The 22,937-nt window shown below is 46.5% G+C and overlaps 1 protein-coding gene across 11 annotated transcripts in view; it reads left to right on the top strand.

The window, feature by feature from the left end:
- Erg (ETS transcription factor ERG) overlaps positions 1-22,937 on the top strand; it is a 222,324-nt gene that overhangs the window by 179,466 nt on the left and 19,921 nt on the right. For all 11 annotated transcript variants that reach the window (XM_039087928.1, XM_039087933.1, XM_039087931.1 and 8 more), the window contains 3 exon segments: positions 11,715-11,866; positions 21,849-22,052; positions 22,771-22,851. In XM_039087928.1, coding sequence (XP_038943856.1) covers positions 11,715-11,866; positions 21,849-22,052; positions 22,771-22,851 — 437 coding nt within the window.

The following is a 22,937-nucleotide window of genomic DNA, read 5'->3' as shown; positions in this document are numbered from 1 at the left end:
ACGGAGAGGCCTGATGCACTGGCTCTTTTTACTTTCATGGATTCCCATGTCTTGGTTAAGGTACAAAGGTGACATAGCCATGATGAACAAAGGACTGCTTTGGAAGAAGGCTCTGCTGTTTCTTGTCTCACCCCCTCCTCCCTTCTCTACTTCCTGCCATCCTTGTTCCCATGGGCACCATTATGTAAAAGAGGGGACAAGAAGCGCTGTCTCCCTAGGGTTCCTGGGAGGCTGCTGCTAGGGAGAAGGGGCCTAGCATTGGCATTTTCTGTCTTGAAAGGGAAGTCCTTTCAGTTGATCAGAATTTATATATTTTAAAAATAAACATCCAAGGCTTGGGGGATGGGAGATGCTTTTGGTGCAAGCTCTGGGACCTGAGTTTGGATCCCCAGAGTCCATGTCAAAGCTGAATACACAGCATAGTACACGCCTCTGTTCTCATCCCTGGGTCAGGCAGAGACAGGTAGGACCTGCTTGGGTCTCCTTAACAAGCTAGTCTAGCCTAATTGGTGGGCTGTGGGTCCTACGGAGAGACCCTGTCTCAAAATACAAGAGGGTGGTAGACTGAGGAATGACACTCAGCATCAACCTCTGGCTTCCACATGTATACATCACACAAATACAAATACTGAAACACAACACATACACCACACACACACACGTAGGAGCACACACATATATACAAAGAGGAATACACACAGACACACATACATACACACATACATACATACTACATACACACAGACACACACAGACATACACACAGGAATATACCCAGACACACATACTACACACAGAGATACACACAGAGATACGCAACAGACACAAACACAGAGGAAGACACACAGACAAATATACTACACATACACAAACACATACACAACATATATAATACACACCATACATAACAGACACACATACACAGGAAGACACACAGACACACACATAGATACACAGAAACACATGTACTCCATACATAACACACACAGAGACATATTCACATGTACAAGGAATACACTCATACCCATGACACATGCACACTATACATAATACAGTACAAACACAAGACTACACATAGACACACTCATACATAGGCATACTCACACACAGACATAGACACATTTTCCCATGTGCACATGCACAGACATACATATAGACACACACATATAGACATACAGAGAGATACACATACAGACAGATATATACAGAAACACACAGATACACACAGATGCACCCACAGACACAGAGATACACACAGAGATACATACACAGATGCATACAGGCATGGGTGCACACACACAAACATACCCACACAGACACATAGTCACACACAGACAACAGACACACACACACAGAAATACACACAAATGCACACATGAATGGGTGCATACACACACATACAAATACACACAGAGACACACAGATACACACAGATACACACAGATACAAATATATATGTGTGCACATATACAATCACACACAATCACACACAATCACACACACACACACACACACACACACACACACACACACACACACACACACACACATACTTCGAGTCCCAGAATGATGACTCAGTGATTTCTTTTCCTTCTGAAAAGTGTTATTTCAAACAAAGCTAAAGAAACTCAAGGTGGAGATGCTGTGTCTGATCTTCATTGTAGAACTCTAGAAGGTGCGTTCTATAGACTATTCTAGTCCCCAGAGGTAATCCTCCACAGAATTTGAATTAACCTCTAGTTTTCAAGACCCAAATGAGGCACTGTCTTGCTGATAACCATTTTCAGCTATAAATAGAGGCATGTATTTAAATAATTAAACTCTCCGGGAAATGTCAGGCCCCTTCTGAGAGACAAAGAACGAACTGTTGTCGAGTTAGCCATTAATTAATTTTGCCTTCAGCTGCTTGAGAAAGGGGTAGAAACAGGGTTGTTCAGAAGAGGCAGAGATCCCAGGTGTAAGAGAATATTTAGCCAGAGTAGAAATAACACACAGCTGAGAAGACAGACATGTAGGGTTCAGGCTGGGCCTGGAGTCGCACATGAATCATGCCGAGCCCCACCCGCTGCTGAGCCGTGGGCTCTGAAGCAGCGTTTCCACTGCTTCATCTGATTCAGAAATAAAACAGACCCACAAATTACCCCAGAGCTGGCCAGACAATCCACTCCTTGTCTGGGGCCCTAAAAATACCTTTTGTGGGAACTTGCTTCCATTCACGCTGTGAAACCTGGTCAGGGTGGTTTGCCTGATTAACACTGGGCAGGGGCTTTGGGAAGGTTAGACTGAATTACACTCCAGTGGGACCCTGGCGCGAGACTCCACCCCAGTTACACTCCAGTGGGACCCAGGCCTGAGACTCACCCCAGTTACACTCCAGTGGGACCTGTGCCTGAGACTCACCCCAGTTACACTCCAGTGGGACCCAGGCCTGAGACTCACCCCAGTTACACTCCAGTGGGACCCAGGCCTGAGACTCACCCCAGTTACACTCCAGTGGGACCCAGGCCTGAGACTCCACCCCAGTTACACTCCAGTGGGACCCTGGCACGAGACTCATCCCAGTTACACTCCAGTGGGACCCAGGCCTGAGACTCACCCCAGTTACACTCCAGTGGGACCTGTGCCTGAGACTCACCCCAGTTACACTCCAGTGGGACCTGTGCCTGAGACTCACCCCAGTTACACTCCAGTGGGACCCAGGCCTGAGACTCAGCCCAGTTACACTCCAGTGGGACCTGTGCCTGAGACTCACCCCAGTTACACTCCAGTGGGACCTGTGCCTGAGACTCACCCCAGTTACACTCCAGTGGGACCCTGGCGCGAGACTCACCCCAGTTACACTCCAGTGGGACCCAGGCCTGAGACTCACCCCAGTTACACTCCAGTGGGACCTGTGCCTGAGACTCACCCCAGTTACACTCCAGTGGGACCTGTGCCTGAGACTCACCCCAGTTACACTCCAGTGGGACCTGTGCCTGAGACTCACCCCAGTTACACTCCAGTGGGACCCAGGCCTGAGACTCACCCCCAGCTTGCCCTGTTTGGAGTAGGAGTGAGGGTAGGGGTCCACACATGGCAATGACCATTATCTCTTAGGACAAAGCTGAAAATCGAGCTTTTCTGTGCCTCCACGAATCTTTATTAATGTGTGTGGGTTCTGAGGATTGAACCGGGGTCCTTGTGAGAACTTAACCAACTGATCCATCTCCCCAGCCCATCAGCACCATGTTCTTCCTATTGTATTATAACCGAACGGTGCAGATGACATTTAGAGATGGTGATGTTCTAAAAGCCAGTTATAAGCAGGAGGTTGGATGATGGAAAACGGAAGAGCTACTAAGTTCCAGTGAAGAAGCAGGTGCCAGGAACACATGCAACACATACATATATATGTACACATACAGGCATGTAGACACACATCCACATACATGTACCTGTGCACACACATGCACATGTATACACAGATACCTGCACATGTACACATGCATACAAACACATGTACACATACACACACATGCATGTATATACACATACACACATATACCTGCTCATGCTGCTATGCTAATTTTTACAGTGTTTGACAGTTTGTGCACTTACTTTATATGTTTCATCTAACAGGATCATCACCAAAGGGTCAAGATAACATTCAGTCCTTTCTAGAAATGAAGGTAACTCAATCAAAATCAACCACAGTCACCACTGGTTTTCTAGTTCTCAGATGAGGGCCTCCTAACTTACCACAGTTGTAAGGGAGGCATCCTGGGGTTCACCTGCAGAGTTTTATCAGGAATTGATCCATTCCGTCCTTCACCAGTTTCAAAGACACCGAGAAGATACAATTGTAGAGATGGAGACCCCCGAAGTGAGACTGGCAGGTGAATACAGCAGGTGCTAGGTGTTTAGAGCAGAAACTTCAGCCCTGAAGGCAGAGGAAGGGGAGGAAGCACAGGAAGAGAAGTTGTAAGGATGTAGAATATATGTGAGCATGCGTGTGCATGCGTGTGTGTGTGTGTGTGTGCATGTATGTGAGCATGCGTGTGTGCATGTGTGTGTTTGCATGCATGTATGTGTGTATGTATGCATGCGCATGTGTGTCTGGTGTTTGTGCACAGAGGTACCCCTGTGTGTAAATGTATGCAGAAGCCAGACATGCTTCCTCATGCTTGGACATCATTCTACAGGCACTATTCGCCCGACTCATTATTTGAGCATTGTCTCACCGGCCTGGGGCTTACCCAGGAGCCTAGACTGGCTGAGCAGTGAGCCCAGAGATCTCCCCTTCTCTATCTCTCCTGTGCTGGTTTTCCACTTGGGTTCTGAGGATCCAAGTTCTTCATTCTTGTAAGGCAAGCCCTTACTGACTGAGATATCTCCTCAGCTCTAGCATGGGGCCATTTGGGCATGGGATCTGACCCACTGAGGCCTGGGACACTGATGTCCCCTTGCCCCTCAGGTGGTGCCTGGTCTGGAAGACTGCATGTACACTTGTGGATGAAGGAGGGATGGAAATTGCCCACCCCCCTGCTTGCTGGGACATACTTATCCCTGTGGCTCAGGAACAAGGGCAGGATGGACCTGGCCCACTTGGCTTCGTCTTTGGGGAGGAGAAACTTGGTGTAGCAGCGGCAAGGACATTTTGAAAGCACAGCTGTGGGACAAAGAACAAAGCAATGGAGAGTCGTCTTTCTGTGGAGGGGAATTCGAGAGAGCTAGGTGAAGGAGGGCAGGCCTTGAAGGACAGCCAGGTATTTGACAGATTTGGTGGGTAGCCTCCACCCACACAATACAAAGATGCCTCAGTGTCCTGGGCTCCACCTTGGCTGACCCTGGACTGTGTGTAGGGCCCAGCGTCTCCTCTAGCTGTTCCAAAGGTAGGGTGAAGCACAGGTTGGAGGTGGCGAAAGAGCTCAGGTTTGTACACGGTGACATTCTTGTATGAATGAGGGCTATTAATACCCATAGGGTGGTGACAGATGACACAGCATGGAGGACGGCCACACTTGTCCGGCTCATGGTCATGGCTCTGCCGTTTTACCGTGAGAGCCATGATGGAGTCTGCCCTGCCATAAGTAGACACCACTCGAGAAACTAGATCGCAGATGCCAAGTTGATTTTGTTGTTCAAAAGACCTCATTATATGTTTCTCAGTGTGTTTTTCCAGGCTTATTACCTCTTCTTAAAAACAAAACGGTGTGTGTGGAAACATCTGAAAGGGGCTTTCTTCTTGGGCTGTATGCCACTCAGTCATAAAAGTCCGCTCAACAGTCTGCCATCTGTCCTGGGCTTGGACCATCTCTTCATGGGGCGATGATCTCAGTCAGCCTCACTCCCATCCAGCTCTCTTGGCCTGAAGCAGTTTGCTCTGATTTTCTCCATGCTCATATATGTCAGCCCATCAGCTGTGTAGAGAACACGCCCTCCACAGAGCAGGGACAACATGTGACCTCCAACTGCAGAGTCAAGAGACTCTTTCAACCAAAAGTCAAGATCATATGCATCCACAAATCAGGGCCTTCTTAGAGCCTTCTCAGAGATTCTGCTTCACTTCCTCATGGGTACCCCCAACCCAGTCAAAATAACACATCCTGACCATCTTGCTCCTCTACAAGGAGGAGAGGTTTTGGAAAATATTCAATACTGAAGAAAGAGAGTCTTCTGAAAGTCTGTCCAACGGCATGTCACATACGTGGATTCACCTGTGGAGTCGTGGCATGTGTTGGGGAAGAGCTTAGATTCAGGACCTCAAATATGAGAGTTTAAATGACACTTCAGGATGGGTCCTTTAGCCTTGGGCAAGCCATCCAGTCTGTGCCTGCTTTATTTTTGACACTGCCGTTTACTAGGTAGGTCCCTTGGCACTTGTGGTCAGGACACACTGGCTTGGAGAACTGTGAGACTCTGCTTTTCAAGACTTATTTTTAAATTTATGTATGTGTGTGTCTTTACAAGAATGGTGTGTATGCGTGCGCGCACGCGTGTGACAGACCTCCTGTAACCAAGATGACACATGGCTATGATCTGCCTAATGGGTGCTGACAAATGAGCTGGGGTCCTCTGGAAGAGCAGCCAGTGTTGTTAACCTCCATGTTGTCTCTCCAGACTCTGTGAGGTGTTAAAAGGAACACTTACTTTCTTGTTTCTGGTGCTGCTAAGATTACTTTTTCTTAAGTAAAGTAATACCTGAATAGATGGCTTTGAAAAAGATTTCCTTTCTTCTGGCCCTGGTTTGCATGTGCATCGATGTTGCCACAGGAAAACCCAGGGAGCGATTAGATCCCTAGGCTATGGCAGCATTCCAGAGATGCCGTGCAGACTTTAGGTTACAACAACGTGTGGTCCAGGGAGTTCTTGTCTACCTCGAATTATAAAGTAGAGTCTCTTCCCTTCTCCCTGTGCAGGTGTTCTCTGCAGGGGAAGGAGCATGGCTGTGAGTTCCTTCCTGACACTCAGCTTACATTGTAACTTGTCTCTCAAGGTATCTACACCCCTCCCCCATCTTAATATGTACATGTAGTTATTTTTCACTGTGTGTATACATGGGTACTATTTGTGTGCATAGTGCCCAGGGAAGCTAGTGAACACCAGATCCCCCAGGGCTGGAATTATAGATGTCTGTGAGAAGCCATGTGTATGGGGATTGAACCTGGATCCTACGGAAGAGCAGACAGAGTTCTTAACCTCTCCAGCCAGTCACCTCTTCTGTGTACTCGCCACCTTTGTAAGATGTCGGTGATATCTGGTGAGCTGTAGTGGGGACTTTTTCCACAGGACAATGCCAGGTCTTCCTGTGACATGTTATCACAGAAGAAATGATGAGAACAGAGCGGCCCCACCCAATGAGTGTTGTTGAAAAAAACACTTCAGGGGACCACACAAGACCTTTCCTCTCTGAGTTGAGTTCCCTTAATGAAAAAACTATAATAGTCAAAATCACTGCTTCATCCTGACTTCCTTTGTTAATAACTAAGTGTAATGTTAAAACATATATTTTATTTGTATCTATATAGTTTTACTTATTTATAAGATAGAGTTTTGAAAATAGAGTTAAAGTCTAATGACCTCATTTTGCTGCTTGTTTTAATGACGGAAACCTATTAGCATGAACTATGCCTGCAGGTTTTACATGAAAACCAAAGCAAATTAACTGAAGGCTGCTCCTTGCTGTTTGTTTGCTCAGAGACAGAGTCTCACTATATAGCCCAGGCTAGCCACAAACCCAGTATGATGCTCAGGCTGGACCTCAAACTTATAATCCCACCATTTTAACATCTACCATCCTTGGCTTCGACTCTGTTTTAAAGAGTTATATATAGTTTGGGTTGCACACTAGCAAAGGCAACATGGCAACCTGTTACATCCAGATTTGTTAAGGGGGTCTACTTCATTTCATAGAAAAACTCCCACAATCCATGGATGGAGCTCTTGTCCTCAGAGAGGAAAATTAAACTGTCAGTAATTAAAGGGGAGTGAGGATGTGGCTCAGTGGGTAAAGCACTTGCTACACACTTGTGAAGATCTGAACCAAATCCCCAGAACCCATGTAGAGCCATGTGGGGCAGCATGTGTGTGTGTTGTCCAAGTGTTCCTAAAGCTATAACGAGACCATGATACGAGACTAAGAAACTCCAGGCAACTATGACTTGCTCAGTGGTAAACTATAGGAGACTGTGTCGCAAATAAGGAAGTCGATGAGGACTAGCACCCGAAGTTGTCCTCTGGCTTCCATATAAACGTAATGATATGTCTACATATCATATGGCATTCATAGGTCTACACACATGTACACACACATTCACACATAGACAGAGACACACATACATGCACACAGAGACGTAAAGGTACACACAGACATACACAGACACACAGAGACATACATACACTCACACAACACACAGACACAGATGCAGATACACATACACATGGAGACATACAGAAACACAGATATACCTGCACTCACAGACACACAAACACAGATATATATACACAGACACACAGAGACATACACACACATACACACAGAGATATACAGACACACACAAAGTGACACGCATACATCACACACAGACACACAAACACAAACAGATGAATACACAGATACACAGAGAGAGACATAAAGACACACAGGCATATACAGACACACACAGAGAGATGCATTGATACAACACACAGACACGCAGACACACAGATACAAAGACACACACACAGTTATATATACATACACTCACAAGTACAGACACACAAGATACAGACACACACACACACATACACACACACACACACACACACACACACACTTAGGTGATGATGAGAAATCTTCATATCTCTGGCCTTCAACTTTTAGGTGATTAATTCCTTTGCTGGACAAGAAAGAACTGCCAGTGCCTGGTATACAGTAGGTGATACATAAGTTACTTAAATGAGCAAGTAATTAAAATTAGACTTCACAATCAATTCTGATGTTGCCTTTCACACCCTGGGTACCACCTACTGTCAAAAAGTTTCCTCCCAAAGAACCAAGTCCTTAACTTCTCTCCCCCAAGAATCTTCTCTCTTTGAGACACTTAACACCAAAACATTCACAGTGCACTCGGTTGACAGATTTTTCCAAAGGATCAGGAAACTGTGTCTCAAGTAAAGATACTCTGTGGTTTGATAGTAGGATGAGTCTTGTAGAGATAAATGTTTGAAGTCAGGAAACCATTATAGCATCAAGCAGAAATCCTGAATGTGTAGACAGCCCTGGAAAGACACAGACCCTGTTCCGTGGGAACATGGACAGTTCCTATTTTTAAATCCCCTCCATGTTAGCACAGCCGTAAGCACTCTACACATAGGGCCTACACGTATGTTCCCAGGTTGTGGTAGGTCCTCAGTCTTGTGTAACCCTAGCAATTACCTGCTCAGGTAGCTGTTGCTGTCTCCCTGGAGCCAGCACTGAGCCAGAACCACGGGGTTCTGGACACATTAGCAGTTGCTGCTGAGAAGAAATCTGTATTTCAAAGCACTTGGTATGGTAAAATTCTTCCCGGGGTTCTGGACCCTCAGCCAGCCCTTCCTGACCACAGTTCTGCCAAGGCCTATGCATGAGAAATGAATTTCTCTATGCCATTTCAGCTCCATCTTGCTCAGAGAATACCCCTGCCCACCTGCCTTACATGGTTTTGCTCTTTTCAAACTTGAGGGTCAAGTCCATAGCAAACCTGAAGTTCTGTGACTCTACAAGTTGCCCAAAGCACTGCAGCTAACAGTGCTTGGAGGAAATGGATGGGGGCCCTAGGGAGGTGGGAGCAATGTTTTCAGCACTGGAGTGAACATCTAAAGAGTCCACAGGGTATCTTACATTTCCAGGATTATGGAAACCCATGTGTCAGGTAGAGCTTGAGAAGTATTTCCAAAATTCTACTGTAGATAATGCAACCAGCACAGAGGTACCGCTGTGCTGTGGTGATCCAGGGTTAGCCATCCATGGGCTAGCCATCATCTGTGGGCTAGCCATCATCTGTGGGCTAGACATCATCTGTGGACTAGCCATCATCTGTGGGCTAGACATCATCCATTCATCTGAGAAGACAGATACATGTTTCTTTGCTCTCTGATGAAGCTGGATTTCTTTTCTAAAAAATATTTTATTTTATGTGCATGTATGTTATGTATGCACTTGCATTTGTGAATGCCTGGTCCATCTTTTAGTGGTCAGAGAAAGGTGTAGGAGCCCCTGAAACTGGAGTTACATGTGGTTGAGCCACCAGGTGCGTGGTGGGAACTGAACCTGGGTTCTCTGCAAGAGTAGTCTGTGCCATTCCTGAGCCCTCTCCCCAGCCCCCTAAACTTTTTTTAACTTGGTGTTAAACTATTGAGACTTGTACCTCTCAAATATCACTTTCACACACGTGCACGCATGCACGCTAATGCACACACAGGCACACAAGGCGCCCAGGCACACACACATGCACACATGCATATTCATGCACACACATGCACACACACAAGCACACACACATGGACGTGTGCACACACACAGAAGGCACACACATACACACATGCATACAAGGCACACATACACACACACACACACACTATTTCATAGGTATTTTTTTTGTCTCTTGCACATACAGTGACTGCCTTACTAAAGGTTCCTGTGGCCTGTTCCCAGGGTCAGTGTGGGACACTCACCCCATACACACTGCCATGTTTAAGTCCCTGTCTTGATTCACTGGGGTCACTGGTCTCTAATTTTCAGCTACCTCCCTTGTCTCAGCCCTCCACCTTCTTTGCCTTCCTGACTGTGCCGCCCACCCCCCCACCCCCCCCACCCCCCCCACCCCACCCCGTCTATCACCAGGCGTCCTCAGCTCTAGTTCCCTTGTTTGGCACAGGGATAGGAATTCAACATCGCTGGGATCTCAAAAGCAGCACCACTCCCTGATGCATTGCTGCATGGGTCCTAATGTCTGTCTGCTGCTAGCTCTGTTTACTATCACCCGGCAAGAGTGAACACCAGGTCTCTGTTCCCTGTGAGTGTTCCCAGACATCTGTCACAGGAATCTGGGCATGACAGTTTCAGAAGGAATTGGCCAGTGAAATTGAAGCCAGACGGCAGCTTGGCTTTCCACTTAGTGCTTCTCCTGGGTGTGGGTACCAGCACCGTCTCAGACGGCAGTGCAGGCTGCTGAGCTGAGCGTGGGCACAGCGTGGTCTCACACTGCTGCAGAGAGGGCTGCTGAACTAAAATGCCAGGCCCCTGTTACTCATGGTTCTGAAGATGGGACATGCAAGGACAAGATGACAGACAGCTCCATGTCGGCTAGTCTGCTAAGGGCTTTCTCTTCAGATTGTAGGCGGCTGCATCCTCACATGGAGGGAGTGAAGCAGGATGTGTGTGTGTGTGTGTGTGTGTGTGTGTGTGTGTGTGTGTGTGTATCTTCCTCTTCCTATTTGTGTGTCTCATACATGTATACATGTGTGCATGTGTCAGGTATACACACTCATGCATGTGTCTGTGGAGGCCAGAGGTCAGCGTCTGCTGCATTTTTCAATCACTTTCCACCTTATGTTTTAAGGCAAGGTCTCTTTCTGAACCACAGAGCTAACTGATGGGCTAAAGTTTCTTGACAGCACTAGGATGGGTGCACACACCATCATGCTGATCTCCAGGTGCAAACGCCACCATGCTGATCTCCAGGTGCAAACGCCACCATGCTGGTCTTTCCAGGTGCACACATCATCATGCTGGTCTTTCCAGGTGCACACACCACCATGCTGATCTTTTTGGGTGCATACACCACTGTGCTGGTCTTTCTGGATGCACACACCACTGTGCTGGTCTTGGGTGCATACACCACCATGCTGGTCTTTCCGGGTGTATACACCACCATGCTGGTCTATTCAGGTGCACACACCATCACCCAGGTCTACGGTAGATTCTGAGGATCCGACTCAGACCTCACTGAGCCAACTTCCTAGCTCTCTCTTCCTGCCATTATTGTATCTACCCCCATGGCCTGAGCTAAATCTGATTATCCCTTTTTTACCATTATGTGGGGCTTATAGCTCCAACATGTGAATTTGGGTTACTACAACATTCTGACTTCTGTCATGTTTCCAGAGCATGACTTGTTTCCCATGCTGCCTGTCATTGGACCTATATATCTCAAGACCACTGAGCCCTGCTCTTCAGGTACCGTACTAACAGAAGAAATTGTCTTCTCCTACAGGAACTCACCTGACGAATGCAGTGTGACCAAAGGTGGGAAGATGGTGGGCAGCCCTGATACTGTGGGAATGAGCTACGGCAGCTACATGGAGGAGAAGCACATGCCGCCCCCCAATATGACCACGAATGAACGCAGAGTGATCGTCCCTGCAGGTCAGAGGTCTTGAATTTTTGCTCTGGTTAACAAACCATGCATCCCAGGGCACACAAATTGCCTCTGCCCTTTATGAATCTCGGTCAGGGGCGATGTACCCAGCATTCCGGTCTGGAGCTGCTCTCTGTTCCACCCAGGTTGCTCAGCCCCCTTCTACCCCATCGCTCTTCCTTCCTCTCTGTCTTCCTCTCACTGGAATACAGGCACCAAATGCTCTCTCTGGTAAGGTGCACAGCACCAGGGTCAAATGCTCTGTCCCACATCCGCACTCTCTGGGTGTTAATCAGGGGCAGGTAGGATAAAGGGCATTCAGCTACTGGGCACACTTTCTGCCAGAGTGGTCAAGGTGATGCACGGCAAAGCTTTCATAAGCTGCACTGTCCCCTGCTCTAGGCAAACTCACCTTTGTAATGAGCAGTAACGATCAAGCCCCTCCCCTGCCATGGTATGATGTATTCTAGGGCTCTGCCAGCTTCTAAACAGGAAGTTCAGTGTGCAGAGACTCTGGTAAAATACAGATCTATCAGATGTGTCACCAAATGGGTCCTTTTGGGTATGTCACTACGAGACTTTCAACAGACTCAAAGATGGCTTGATGATGTCAGGGAACCAGAGTCCTCCTTTAGGGTTGTGCCTTGTTTTGCCACATATAGTCAAACTCCAGAGGACACAGCAGTGACAGTCCTGTGTGCCAACAGGCCAGAACTGCTCTAGATATCTATTGGAAGGCGGGGGTTATACACTCAGACTATCCATTTGGTTTTACTCACAGCTGCTGAGCTGTATACTCTGAGGCCACCTTGCTTGAGCCTGTGCCTCAACATGGGGGAAGTTCCCACTGGGTGGAAGCTGACCCCAGCCCGCCTGTGCCACTGCTGGCTGGGCACAAGCAGGAGGAAGTGGAAGCCTAAGGGATGCTTGACCCCAGCCCACCTGCCCTGTTGCCTTCCTCCTGAAAAACTTCGTTTCTTCACCTGAGGCAAAGAGAGTTTTAGTCATGTATGATAGAGGACCAAGCTGAGCTGAGCCTGCTCGAAACACTCCTCTTGTCCTTGTAGAATCATGATGGGTGCCACTGCTTTGTAGAACCATGTGCTGCTTCGGGCCATCTTGTATTCCTGAAATGTCTCAGGATGCTTTGGTATTATCAAAGTCTTTTTAAGTGAGTCTTTCCACAGAGGAAAATGAGGCAGAGGATCTGTCTAGTGGAGTCAGGATGTCAGCAGGTCCAGTGCTGGCTGGACGGGCCAAAGGATGTGTCTGCAGATGGACTCTAGCTGGCATTGGGTAGAGGGCTGTTTCTTCATTCTAAAGGAAGCTTTCTTTCAGCTGTACCCTCTTGGGCCGGTTGCTTCATGCCTGGGTGTAGGCAGTTATTCAGTTAATGGTGTTGGTAAAAGAGCGAGCTGTGGATGATTTTGCAAGTTGTGAGTTTTTCGGTTATTGGTCAAGGTCCAGGCATGTGTGTTCACACAGATGAGCACACACAGGCACGCACGTATGCACACACGCATGCTCACATACCCACCTACACTCGCGTACATTTAAATGGTCATCCAGCACAGCCGTGGGATGGCAGGACCCCAGGCTGTCGGCAACTGCTGTATCCATTTCTTCAGCCGCATCACAGGTTATCCACACTTCTTACCCAGACTCCTTTGGGGTGTGGAATAGTCTACTCACATTGAAATCTTCAGACCTGAGTCTAGCTCGTTCCTAGAACGCCTGCTGGTTAGATGTAGTGCCTACCTGATCCACAACGATGTGAAGCAGAAGCCCTAGTTGCTCCCTAACATTTGCTCTTTCTATCACTACATAATGACCTTCATGTCAGAGGGGGAGGGAGGGAGTCAGTCAAAATGGAGGACCTGATAACTGTGCTTAGATAGAACCTTTGGACTCAGAGTTCACAGAGCGTTCATTTTGAAAAATTATTCCATTGGCTTTGACTTTGAGACCCACCATACTCAGTTAACTCAGTAGCTAAGAAGCCCAGAAAATATTCATGAGGAGTATCATAGGCATGTTCTTATGGGTGCAAAGGCCATAATTAAATATATTTATACTGTTTCCTGTGTCAAAATGAATTTAAGAAACATTGTGTGTACAGACATACACAGAAGTGGGATAGGCTCAACTTTGAAGGAATAGGTGTGTGGACAAAAGGAAGTGTTTAACAGAGAGGGAGACCAGTGTGTGGTATGCATCACGTGTGTGTAAACATGAAGAGAGACAAGCATGTGGTATGCACCACATCACATGTGTGTAAACATGAAGGGAGACCAGGGTATGGTATGCATCACATGTGTGTAAACATGAATATGTGTGCATTCCTAAGCTTTCTATGAGAGTGTATACCAGTTGATTCTGTATAAATCAAGGTACTGTGAGTAACAAAAACTGTTAGTGTAACAAGCTCTCTCCTCTAGTAAGGATCCTAGTTTAGCCTCACCCATTTTAAGCCTTCTTGGAAAACCTGCAATATCAAAATCATCAAAACAAAGCCCTCTTAATAATAAAGCACTGAACAGCTCAGGTGATGTGTTGGCTAAAACCCGGAATGGTCATGTGTGCACTCTAGGGAAAAGACTATTCCTCAACCTCATTAGGTGTCAGCTCGGATTTCCATGGTGACAGATGGCACTGGTCCTGAAACTCGCTGTGTCTTTTATTCTGGGCTCCTAACGACAGCCCAAGCCTAGTAGGTTTGGCTCAGATGTCTGATCTGCAGGGCATGGCCGAGGCAGTGGCACAGGTCCGAGTGGAGGAATGGTGGATTCTCAGTACACATGAAGCTGATGCTCTAACCAGTATCAGTACCATGAACCTCAGGAGTGTCAGCCATCAAGGACAGTGCCCTCTCTGAGTCTACGGCTGTTATTTAGATGTGCTGTGTGCTGCCGCTAAGAAAGGCACACTCTCATTCTCCACCATTTTTAAAAGTTGCAAACAGACGGCCAAATGCAATAGGAACTCTGGTTTTAGCAGCTGATATTATTTTGAGAGTTTTTCTTTTCATTTCCTACAAATAGTTGCTAAAATGTTGAGCTAAAAAAAGATTTTTTCACATTTTAGTTTTTTTTTTAAATTTTTTTTAACAGTCAGCTTGAACCCTTTGATATCAGCATCTTAGGGACTGAGTGGCCACCCCCGTAATCTTCCCTTGCTCTGCCCATGTTAAGCATTTCCTATGTCACACTGGACAAAGGCTCCCATGAGACTGAATTCTTTCTTCTCAGCCTCCACCTTTCCATGGTGGAAAGGCCCTTGAGTTGTATCTCAGCCAGTCTGTCCTGCATGCCAGATCACCCAGGAAGTGTTCACTGATCATCTGTTACTCATATGCCGGTCTCTTAGGAGACAGCCAAAGAGTGCTGAGGCCAGTGAGACCCACCCCTGTGCTGTAGATGTGTGGCAGGAAAATGGGCAAACGCTCAAACTGATGGACATTCTGGAATTCCTGAGCAAAGGGAGTCAATGTAAAAAACAACAACAACAAAAGCAGGTCACGAAAATTCCATTTATGGCTGTGGTGATGCTTTTCCAGCCTTCTCCATTTTCCTCATCCTCCTCCATTTTCCTCAGCCTCCTCCATCTTCCTCGCCTTCGTCCCTCTTGCTCGACCATTCCCCAGCCTCCGGCATGCTGCTGTGCATACCCTGGTACTTGTGCACTCCTGCGCCTATGCTGTTTGGAGAGCTGTGTACCCTTTCTTCTTCCTTCCTTTGCCAACAAACTCTGCTCCTCCTTCAAGACCTCTTTGTGCTGTTCCCGTCTACGTGCCGAGTTCCCTAGCAAATCAGTCCCTTTTCTTATGACGCCTGACCCACTGGTTCCTTACCACACTGATGTTTTACTCTGCATTCCCTGAGACACATGTATGCTTATTTAAATAGAGGCAGTAGGATTTCATTCTAAAACAGAAACAAGATGCTGCAGGCTTGTGACCCAGACTACTGGCCAATCACAATTCAGATTGAATGCAGTTTAAAATACATGCAGAAGACCAAAGGCTTAGGAGGAAGAAGTGAAGCTGTTCCGACGGCAGGTTTGTCGGAGGCTCTGTTGTCAAGCCTCTACTGTGGCTTTGAGCTTCCTGGTAGTCAAGATAAAAAGTGCAATTGAGGGAAGATGATTAAAGTTGTTCTATGAAAGAGGTAATGCTTATCTCAGCATGGAATCCTACAAGCGGTATCCCTGGAGACCACAGACTTGGCTGCCTCCCTGCAGCCATTGTGGCTGAGTATTGCAACATCCGGGGTCTTCTGACACATTGTGAAAAGGCTGAGAATTACACTAGAGGCAACCCAGGGAAGTCACCAACAGGCACTGGGGACTCTGGTGACCACATGTGACCGGGTTTGTAGTTCTCAGAGCGGCAGGTGACTGATAGGTGCCCCCCCAACACGACATTGCTGAGCTGGACTGGGAACCAGACAGAGGGACAGGACTAGAATCCCCCATTCCAGCCTCTGTTAGCTCAACAGCAGCTCACCGGCATTTTCATCACACCAGCATTTGTTACAGACGAAGCCACGTTGCATGAAGAGCACATGATACCGATGATAACTGTCACACTTAGCGGGATTTAGAGGATCGTGGGAGTTGCAGGGTGACTGGAAATCTCAGTTCAACAGCTCCCTTTAAACATGAGTAAATAAATATTCAGAAAGATAAAGACTCTACCCCAGAGTCAGCTGCACAGAGGAGTGGGGCCGGAGCCAGTACCCAGACCTGTAAAGAACCCAGTTAAAAAGCTGTAATCAGTCCTTCATCTTGCTCCGTCACCCTCCCAAGCACTCCTGGTGACCTCACCCATTACATCATGTTTCTGTGTGCTTGTGTTGGACTCCTGCCATGCCAACCACCAAACAAGAGAACTGAAACCCTGACGTCAGGGTCCATCTTATCTGTGTGGCTATGGCTGGATGATGGTTGGGGAAATCATGTGGGTTATATGTAAGACTGAAATTTTACAAAATCAAATGATGGCATCTAACATCTGATGCTTACACATGATCGGGCACTAGGACACAGTGTTTGGGGAGCTGTGTCCCTGTCAGGATACACTGCAGGGAACATTGACTGTTGTCATTCTACTGAGAAGACAAGACTACTGATGCCAGGAGAGTCACCTCAGATGCTCCACCCAGTGTTGTAGAAAGCCAGAATTCTAACCCAGTGCTGTATGACTCCTATGTTAACTCTTAATCCCATTGGACACCCCCAAAAAGCTAGAGGGTAGCATAGTGGGGTCTGTTCAATTACCATGAGGCTATACAGTGGCCCTATCCAAGTTGTAGGTGAAGCAAAGAATCATGGGAATGCACAGGAAGCTACAGAATGAGTCTAATTTGTTATATGAGGGTAAAATTAGATTTTCAATCAAAAGTATGAACCTATTGCTAAATGTCCTTCACTACAGGAAAATGGGATGGGGGGACTTTAACCAAAAGTGGGCTAAGTACACATCCAAAGAGAATACAAAGTATTCTTTGGATACAAAGTAACAAGTGGAGTCTCCATTAGTAGCTGCTGCAAAAAGCAACTTAAAGAAGAGAGGCTTTATTTCCTATCAAGATTCCAGGTTGCAGTTGGTCATCATGGTGTGGCCACAGTGGCAGGAGCCTGGCATGGTTGTCACATCACTGCCATGCCACAGCCAGGAGCAGAGAGAAATGCATGAGTGTAGCATGCTTGCTTGCTTATGCCCAGCACTATCTTTCTACTTGTTAGCAGTTCAGGAACCTGTGCCTAGGGAATGGTGCTGCCTGCAGTGGGCTAGGACGCCCCATGTCCATCAATGTAATTGATAGACGCTCCCATTGATACACCCACAGACCATCCCAACACAGTCTCTTCCTAGGTGATTGTAGATTGTGTCAACAACTATTATAGCCTCCTAGGTAGGAGTAGGAGCAAGGTAAAAGGCAGTGCTACCCTATAAAAGAATGGATTGGAAAGGAAGCTTTCTACGTTCCTTCTGTTACTTGAGAAAAACAGAACTCTGATGATAAAACCTCATATTTATTTTAAACAATAACAAGAAATAAAGAGAAATAACATTCAAATGGCCAGAGCAGAAGAAAGGGATGAAATGAAATAGATCAATGTAGGGCGGGAACAATGGCTTACAGTGGTTAAGTGCATTGGCTGCTTTTGGAGAAGACCTAACCTCCATTCCTGGTACCACATGGCAGCTTACAACTGCATGTAGCTCTAATTCCAGGGCAGCTTGTGCCCTCTTCTGGTTTCTGCTAGCACTGCCCACACACAGTAAATGGCATACTGAGGAGATACACATAAAATTATTAGGAGGAAAATGAATTAAATTAGATCTTAAGAAAAGATGTGGAAAAAGGCAGGCAAAAAAAAGACCTTTCAACAAAAGGTCTGAAATCTAGAGGGAACAATAAAATAACTTGCCCAAAGCAGTTATGTAGTGTTTATATAAACATTTTACACACACACTAAAATAATTGGTAATAAATAGCTGGAATGACGCATATTAATCCTTATAAAGCTAACAAAAATATGGAAATAAAAGTTAAAATAAAAGACTGACAAGATTTCAGATAGAAAGCCATTGGGAGGATGACATAGGTTTGTTATTTAATATTGATGACATAAGAATGATGAATTTATTTACCTAGTAACATAGCCTCAAAACAATAAATAACAATGAGGGAAATGAACAAATACATTTCAGTGAGTGAGTTTGATTTACCTTTCTCAGTGATTGATGGTCACGGGCAAAATTATATGTATGTGTATATGTAAATATGTGTGTGTGTGTGTGTGTGTGTGAGTGTGTTCTATAACTCTGCACGTAACATTTAATATATATACATTTAAGCACCCAAAGGAATATTTACAAATATTGCCCTAGTCTCTGCCATTACAAAGGTTAGCAAACCAGAGTATTAGAAATCAACGTTGTAATAGTCCTTGCTCTCTGGGACCAAGATGATAGTTTAAAATAAACCACAAACCATAATTAGAAATTTGAAAGTTTCAGAAACAGCTTCGAGGAAGTCCTTCTCTTGGGATCAAAGTTCAGTTTGTGGCATTGAGCAGTTTTGAAGTTCCCACCATCTTCTGTGCCTGCTTTGCAAATGGGATCTGCCCATATCAGGAGGCCAGATGTTCAGTCCCATTTTCCCAGCCTAGGTACACATTCGCTGACTTGCCCCAGGCCTGGTTTTGCCAACAAAACTCTTACACTAATCCTTGGATATGGCCTAGGGGCTACATTTTATTTTATTGTATATTCCACATTCTTCATAGCCAAGAGTGGCTTTTATTGTTGGGAAGGGACAATCATGGATAATGTTTCATCGATTCAGATCATGCTTGATCTTATTCAATTGGAAGTGTTTGCCCATTGAAGGGGCTGTGTTTCATGATAGTATGGAGTCTGTTATTGATAACACAGTACCCTTTTACCTAATTTCGGTCAGTATCTGTTAATACTTTTCTGGTGAACTCAATTGGATCTGACTCTTGTTTCAGAGAACTGGAAGAAGGGTCTTCCTTTTTTATGTTAATTCATGTATTGAGTAGCAGATGGGGGGCTCTTCTCTGAAGGCCAGAGGGCAACTTGGGAGAGCCATCTCTCTCCCAGAGCTGTGCGGGGCCCAGGGATCAAACTCAGGTTGACAGGCTTGGCAGCTGATGTCTTTACCCACTGAGTCATCTCACCAGATGCAGATTGTCCTTAGGACTCTCTCTGCCTTTCTCACACGTGTCTGCCCCCAACATCAGCATTAAGAATAACGCTATGATGGTGTGGTTAGATGTTTTAATATCCAGTTGGCTAAAGTAAAGTTCATAAACATTTGGACTACCCACCACATCATTTAAGATACAGAAAAGAGTGGAGGGTCTCCGCTCCCTCCCGTGATGTGGCTCCTTGCTCTTTTGCTGTCCTTGGAACCATAATGCCGTGACTATTTCCAAAACAGCTCTACTTTCCAGGAGGAAAGAGGCAGAGCACACAGCGTCTTATCTCCTTTGGCTCGTGTTTTGTTCAACAGAAGCACCTCCTACAAGCTCTTAAAGTAAGAGATAAATCAGGCTCTTGCGTACAAAGGAAGGGGCAGCCCTGGAAATTAAACAGACTATTCTTCTTAGCAGAGTTGACTATGCAAACCTCTCGTGCGGGATTTCTTCTCTGCAGTTGTTACTGTTGGCCAAGCACCTTCACACACTTTATCTTACTAGCTTTTCAAGCCCTGAGTCGTTCATTTAATTAGCCATAGGAAAATAAGGCTAATTCCAGAGAAGGTAACACTTACGCGAAGTCAGAAGGAGGAATCGGAATCCAAACACCATTTCTCTGACTCCCGAGAGCCCTCCCCTTTCATCAGTGAGCTCTCTGTGCTTGGTGTAATTAAAGACACCACTCAAGGCCCCAGAAATTCCTAGTGATTCTGAAATTCCATGCTGTGAAGTGTGACCTCCTTGTTGTTCCCTTCTGTGTGACCCCAACCTCCATCTCCATCCCTAATCTCCACCCCTCAGGTCCAAGCACTATCTCCATCGCTCATCTCCATCCACCATCTCCATCCACCATGTTCACCTGTTTCCTCCATCTTTATCCCTCATCTTCATGGCCCATCTTCATGCCTCTTCTTCATCTGCAGCCTCCATTTCCACCCCCTATTTCTTCGAGAAAACCTGCTAATGGTTTCCTTTGAGCCGAATTAGCTATAAGAGGTAGGTTTGAGTCAGCTCTACTTTATGCCAAATTCCCTGGTTAGTAGTTTGTGCAAATATGGTTATTATTTTATTCTTGAGTGTCTGTGCGTGTGTGCATATGTGGGCATGCATGTGGAGGCCAGAGGACTTCTAGAACTCATCAAATAGGTCCGGCTCACTCACCAGTGAGCTCTATCTTTCTCTGTTTTCCCAACTCCGGGCTTTCATGTGTATTTCACTGGGACTTGAACTCATGTCTTCATGCTTGCAAAGCAGACACTTTACAGATTGAGCCCAGCCCTATTTTTTACTTATTTACTTTACATCCTGCTCACTGTCCCCCTCTTGATTCCCCCTTCCCACAGTCCCTTCCCCTGCCCTTCTCCTCTGATCAGTTGGTATCCTCAACCCTGGCTCTTCAAGTCTCTGCAAGGCTAGGCACTTCCTCTCCTACTGAGGTCAGACAAGGCAGCCCAGCTAGAAGAATATATCCCATGTATAGGAAGCAGCTTTTGGGACAGCCTTCACTGTAGCTGTTCAGGGCTCACATAAAGACCAAGCCGCACATCTGATACATATATGTGGGGATGCCCAGGTCCAGCCCATGTATGTTCTTAGGTTGGTGGTTTGGCCTCTGAGAACCACAAGGATCCAGGTTACTTGACTTTGTTGGTCTTCCTGTGGAGTTCTTAACCCCTTCCCCACAATCCTTCCCCCAACTCTTCCAGAAGAGTCCCAAGATCCATCCACTGTTTGGCTGTGGGTGTCTGCATCTGTTTGAGTTAGCTGCTGGGTGGAGTCTCTCAAAGGACAGCATGCTCCTGTCTGCAAGCATAGCAGAGTATCATTAATGGTGTCAGGGATTGGTGCTTGCCTATGGGATGAGTTGATGAGCAGTTCCTTGATGTTATATAAGTGGGCCAGTAAATTTTCAAGGGATGCCTTTTAGTCTTGTACATTTTTTTAACTGAATAAGTAAAAGTGGAAAACAAAACCAGGTGGGAGATAAAAACCCCAAAACCCCACCAGATCTCTCCTGGAAACAGCCACAGTAGAGACAGGCCAGATTCTCCACAACATGGATGTTGGAGACCTATGGACTTGGCTCTTTTTGGTCACTCTCCAGGATACTGATTCCTTTGCTGTGACTTGCTGAGCTTGGCCACAGGCTTATGCCATCTGGAGATGGGGGCGGAGGTGAGGGGGCTTCTTTGAGACTGACTGGGCTGCGATGAAATTTGCCTTTAGGTTTGATGGAGTCTTGTCTTCCTTCCCTTTTAGATCCTACTCTGTGGAGCACAGACCATGTCCGGCAGTGGCTGGAGTGGGCAGTGAAAGAATACGGCCTCCTAGACGTGGACGTCTTATTATTTCAGAATATTGACGGGAAGGAGCTGTGCAAGATGACAAAAGATGACTTCCAGAGGCTCACTCCGAGCTACAATGCCGACATTCTTCTCTCACATCTCCACTACCTCAGAGAGAGTAAGCATGGCTGTTACCATGTCTACAGACACAGCCTCACCGAGTTCAGACAGGGTGGTCCCAGCATCCTCTTGCTCTCCCTCAACGCCCATATCTGACCTGAGAGACTGCACAGTAGAGCCTCACGATGTAGATGAACAATGCAGTCTCTCCTGGGGACGGGCCAGCAGCACTCCCCCACCCCCACCCCTCCTGGGTTCCCAAGACCAGGAAAATGGAACATGACAGAGAAGTGGCCACATTCACTAGTTTCCATGATGTTCCAAACTGGAAGACAGAAACGGCTCCTTCTTGTTGGGGATGAGCTTAGTTAACATTTCGCTAAGCGTTATGAAGCTCCCCTTCCCTGCCACATCCGACCTGACTGTAAGAGAGGCTTTGGTGTGTTGTTCAGCTGTGGCATGAGCCTGAAGGATTGCTGCACGGTTTAATTCTGACAACTCTGAGCATGGTTTGAAAGGACCCCATGTGCAAGTGGGTGGAGCATTTCCCTTGGTGGCGTTGCCTGGCACCCATACACTTCTCTCCTGGGTGAGGTCATCCTATTCAGTGTTTAAGGTATTTCCCGTACCACAGGGTTCAGATGGTCCCAGCAGCCCCCGTGCTAGGGCAGGAGGTATATATATATTTCCCTGTCTTCTTTTTGACTCCGTGTCTGTTTTAGGATGCCCCTTCTCTGTCCCTTTATCTCAGGACGGCCCTGTGTTTTGTTTTGCAGCTCCCCTTCCACATCTGACATCCGACGACGTTGATAAGGCTTTACAAAACTCTCCACGGTTAATGCATGCTAGAAACACAGGTAATGCCGGTCCCTCCCAACCCCAGGTGCCGATCTACAGGTGCATGCTTTAAAGTGGAACTCACAGGTTAGACGTTAGAATGCAG

Source organism: Rattus norvegicus, chromosome 11 (genome assembly GCF_036323735.1).
Source record: "Rattus norvegicus strain BN/NHsdMcwi chromosome 11, GRCr8, whole genome shotgun sequence".
Lineage (NCBI taxonomy): Eukaryota > Metazoa > Chordata > Mammalia > Rodentia > Muridae > Rattus > Rattus norvegicus.
This window is presented reverse-complemented; position numbering and strand designations above follow the sequence as displayed.